General features: G+C 46.2%; 2 protein-coding genes across 2 annotated transcripts in view; both read right to left on the reverse strand.

Annotated features, from left to right (window-relative positions):
• LOC128457283 (olfactory receptor-like protein COR4) lies at positions 1-939 on the reverse strand. Its single transcript, XM_053441918.1, has one exon. The coding sequence runs from the start codon at positions 934-936 to the stop codon at positions 1-3; it is 936 nt and encodes a 311-aa protein (XP_053297893.1). The 5' UTR covers positions 937-939.
• Positions 940-1933: 994 nt separating this feature from the next.
• LOC128457051 (olfactory receptor 52E8) overlaps positions 1934-4745 on the reverse strand; it is a 2855-nt gene continuing 43 nt past the window's right edge. Inside the window, exons 1-2 of the mRNA XM_053441563.1 lie at positions 4700-4745; positions 1934-4578 (exon numbers count right to left, since the gene is read on the reverse strand). The exon at positions 4700-4745 is cut by the window's right edge and continues 43 nt beyond it. Coding sequence (XP_053297538.1) covers positions 3601-4539 — 939 coding nt within the window. The 5' untranslated portion in view covers positions 4540-4578; positions 4700-4745 and the 3' untranslated portion in view covers positions 1934-3600. The remainder of the gene's footprint in view (positions 4579-4699) is intronic.

Raw genomic sequence — 4745 nt, forward strand, 5'->3', positions numbered from 1 at the left:
TCATTTGACGTCACTCGTGTAAAACACGCTGCTGATCTTCTGTCGGAGCTCTTTGCAGTTCAGCCCATAGATGATGGGGTTCAGCGCCGGGGGCACGACATGGAACAGGACGGACGCCACTTTGCCCCCGTCCGCCCACTGGGGGTTCCGGTGCATGATCATGGGGGTGAAGGACGCCACCAGCATGACGACGTACACGGCCAGGTGGGAGGCGCAGGTCTGCAGCGCCTTGCTGCTCAGCCCCTTGCTCCTGCTGCTGAAGCACATGATGGCGATCCTCAGGTAGGTGAGCGTCACGCTGCCAAGGGAGGAGCCCAGGATGACCACGGCACTGCCGAGGCCGTAGATGTGGTTGATGAGGAGGTTCTGGCAGGAGAGCTTGAACAAGGAGGCGTTGTCGCAGAACGGGTTGCTGATCAGCCTCCTGCAGCGCGTCAGGCGGACGGTGAGGCCCAGGAGGATCGCCACGGAGAGGAAGGCCGCCACCCAGGCCCCGGCCGACAGCCTCACCACCATCCGGGAGGTCATGATGGAGGCGTACCGCAGCGGGTTGCAGATGGCCACGTAGCGGTCGAAGGCCATGATCATCAGCACCGCGTGGGAGGTGCCTGCATGGAAGTGACTGGCGAAGGCCTGAAGGACGCACTCATAGAAGCGGATGTAGCGCTGAGTCGTGGGAGTGAAGACGTCGCTCAGCAGACGAGGGACGACCACGCTGGCTCCGAACGCGTCGTTGATGCTCATGTTGCAGAACAGCAGGTACATGGGCTGGTGGAGGCTCCGCTCCGTGGAGATCAGCAGCACCAGGCCCAGGTTAGACACCATGATGAAGACGTAGATGAGGAGGAGCAGGACGAAGGCAGGAAGAGAGGCCGCGGGGCTGACCTTTAACCCCTCAATGGATAGAATATCAGCACTGAATGTCTGGTTCTCCATGACGCTGAGGAGACGTTCAAGAACAGAGAGAGAAACAGAAAACTCATTTCAATTCAGTTCAACAGAAAAAGATCCGAGTGAGTCTGAGCAGCACAAACGTGTTGAATCATCTTCAATAAAGTTTCCAGTTGAACATGTTCACGTCATGTGTGTAATTTATTTTCTCTGACTGAGCAACATGGACTGAAATGTTTCCACACGTGTTCAGAACCTGGAACATGTGAACCACAGAAGAAGAAAATCAGTCTTACACTCGTTTCATTTATTAGGTTTCAATGATTTCACTGCAGCGGAAGTTTCTCTTTGTTCGACTTGTCGTGGCAATTTCTACAATCCCACCTTTAGCAAGGAAGAAACGAGACACAATTCTCTTACAGTATTGTCACACATTTAATGCTCGAGCATGGTACATACAACAGAGTTGAGTTTGTCATATGCACCCAGATGGAAGACAGTGGTTGGTATTTATACATTTGGCTAACCCCACCCATTCGGGAGGGGGTTGTTAAACAGTTAATGACACAGGAGAAGCAGCACTTCAAACATCTTCAAGCTCCTCCTAGAGAGGAACAAACTTATTGATCAGCCTCTTTGATATAAAGGAAATAGGTGACGGATATCCTGTCCCCTGCTCTCAGACCCCTGGAGTGTAACATCTGTCTCCAAGATCCCTTCTTATTGTCTACAACCACCACAAGTCCCCCGTGCTGTAAGGTCTTTGTTAGGTGAGTTTGTGTAAGGAACATCAAAGTAGTTCCTTACATCAATCATAATGCCTGAATAGCTAATTACTATCACACTGTGTCCGGACTAATTAGATTACTGTGACTGGAGTAATCAGGCCAGCACTCAAATAGTTCTACAGGAAACGGCAACATCAAAGTTACATATTTTTAGAGATTCAATGATGATCAATCCAAGTATACATAAACATGATTATATTATGGTCACATGTTACATTTCCCTTACAGACTCTAATGTTTAAAAAATGGATGAATACATTGAAGTGATGAAAACGACAAACTGATCAAATATCAAATACAATGAAGTGAGCTCCTGAGATGAGACATGTGGAATCTGATTTTACAGTTTAGTGCTGAGGTGACTCATCAAAATACTCGTGAATAATAAGTTCTTCAGTTTTTATCACAACTGTAACATGAAATAAAATCTTTTAAGAAATTAAAAGAGAAACTGACACAAACATGTGAAGCTCAGGAGACAAACTGGAAACACAACAAACGTCCTCATCAAACGGACAAATGTCCTCTGTGCAGAATCAAAGAATCAGGGACACGTCTCCATCACGTGTTTCAACTTAAAGGCACAAAGTGAACCAAGTGACCATTCCAGCAGATTTCTACTTCTATTCATTTATTATATTAAAACTCTGACATTTTATCCTGAAATGTAAAAATGTTGAAAAATCTTTACATAATAAAACAAACGAATTTCAATCAAAACTAAAATAACGAAAGGTTTCTTTATTTTCTTTAAACTATTCACTAAAATCTTATAGAAACAAATAAACTAAAATCTCAAATTAGACCTTCAAGTTATAATTGAAAGTTGATTCATGTTTCTTATGTTTTTATAATTAACATTAATAATGTTTCATGTATAAAACATACATATCTACGATATGTCTCGGATGAAAGTGAAAAGTAAACTGTGTGTGAGTGTGTGAGTGTGTGAGTGGGTCATGTTTACCTGTGATAACGTGGACGTCCTCCTGTCGGACCTGTCTCTCACCCGTCTTTTATAACCTGTCTCTTCTTCTTCTTCTTCTTCTTCTTCTTCTTCTTCTTCTTCTTCTTCTTTGACTCTCGTTCTTCAGTTTGTTGTGTTGCTCATCACTTTGTCTCCAGGCAACCGTTGCTGTCATCATCAAGCATGTTGTGGATGTTTGAGTCGATTTTACTGCTCGTCTGGTTTCTGTTATCATCTGTTAACATCTGTGAGTATCAGACTCAGATCTGCTGATGAACATGTAGATGATTCAGCAGCTGAAGAGCCAGATGTTTCCTTCAGGAGGAGGAGACCAAACATGGACATAAAAGAGAGGAAACACTGAACTGATGATGTAACACAAACATCACATGACACATCATGTTCATCTGTGGAGAAACTTAAAAACAAATAAACATAAAAGTCGTGTGTTGTTGGTTTTTAAATCCAAACTTAGATTTTAAATAAAGACGACGACTCGTCTCCACTTCCTCTAATGAAGCTTAAATATCTCAGATTCAAACGCTGCCATCTTGTGGTGATGACGTCATTTACAGTTGGAGTCAGCAGAAGTGATGGTGGAGAAGTGGTGTCGATGCCTCGGCCATACACATATCTGACCAATCAGGAGTCAGTGTCATCTGTCAATCATCACGTCTCAGCCTGTTTTCATATCATCAAATAACTGATTCAAACCAAACTGATCAGAAACACGTGAACAAACCTCAGAGAGAAGAACTGAAACCACGAGACAATGAATTAAATTAATTTAAATTCAGGAACATGAGAAGACTGAAGATGTTCTAAAGCTCTAGTGTTTTATTTATTTATGTTATGCCTATAATTCATTTAATTGATATTAGAGTCAATTTGATTTATTAAGCTCTTCAATCACTTCTTGGATGAAGCCACAGAGCGACGCAGGGTTTCATTTTCTTAACTTAGAGGTCTGTGGTTTCTCTTCGTGAACAGGAGGCTGATTTTCTCTCGGACTGCTTTGATCTGCAGTCCGTAGATGACGGCGTTCATGGCGGGAGGAACCACGTGTAACATGATGGAGGCCAGCTTCCTGTGGTCGGACAGGTGGGGGAAACGATGGAGGACGATGATGATGGAGCCGGACACAAACATGATGATGTAGACGGCGAGGTGGGAGGCGCAGGTCTGCAGCGCCCGGCGGCTCAGCGCCTGGTTCCGGCTGCTCAGACACACCATGGCGATCCTCAGGTAGGTGAGCGTCACGCTGCCGAGGGACGAGCCCAGCAGGACCACGGTGTAGCCGAGGCCGTAGATGTGGTTGATGAGGACACTTTCACACGAGAGTTTGAACAAGGAGGCGTTGTCACAGAACGGGTTGAAGATGATCCTCCTGCAGCGCGACAGCCGGACGCTGAGGCCCAGGAGCACGCCCACCAGGAGCAGAGGCACCGTCCAGGCTGACACCGACAAACTCACCAGCATCGTGTTGGTCATGATGGCGGCGTACCGCAGTGGGTCGCAGATGGCCACGTACCGGTCGAAGGCCATGATCATCAGCACGGTGTGAGCGGTGCTCGCGTGGAAGTGAGCGCAGAACGCCTGAACCACGCAGTCCACGTAAGAGATGTACCGGTCCGAACCCGGGAGGAAGACGTCGCTCAGCAGACGAGGGACGACCACGCTGGCTCCGAACGCGTCGTTGATGCTCATGTTGCAGAACAGCAGGTACATGGGCTGGTGGAGGCTCCGCTCCGTGGAGATCAGCAGCACCAGGCCCAGGTTAGACACCATGATGAAGACGTAGATGAGGAGGAGCAGGACGAAGGCAGGAAGAGAGGCCGCAGGGCTGACCTTTAACCCCTCGAGCTGCAGAAGATCCACGCTGACGTTGTTCATCCTGCAGAGGAACGATCAGGATCAGCTGTCAATCAACACCTGAGAACAAATACAGATCAGAAACTTTCAATTCAAGTTTGACCCATGACAAATGATTCTGTTGAGTTTTTAAAGAATCAAGATTTTATGGATTTTAATCATAAAAAACTGAATAATGAACCTGTTCAACAAACAAATAGAAGAAACAGATTAATGGTTCCCACTGA

Source organism: Pleuronectes platessa, chromosome 15 (assembly GCF_947347685.1).
Source record: "Pleuronectes platessa chromosome 15, fPlePla1.1, whole genome shotgun sequence".
Lineage (NCBI taxonomy): Eukaryota > Metazoa > Chordata > Actinopteri > Pleuronectiformes > Pleuronectidae > Pleuronectes > Pleuronectes platessa.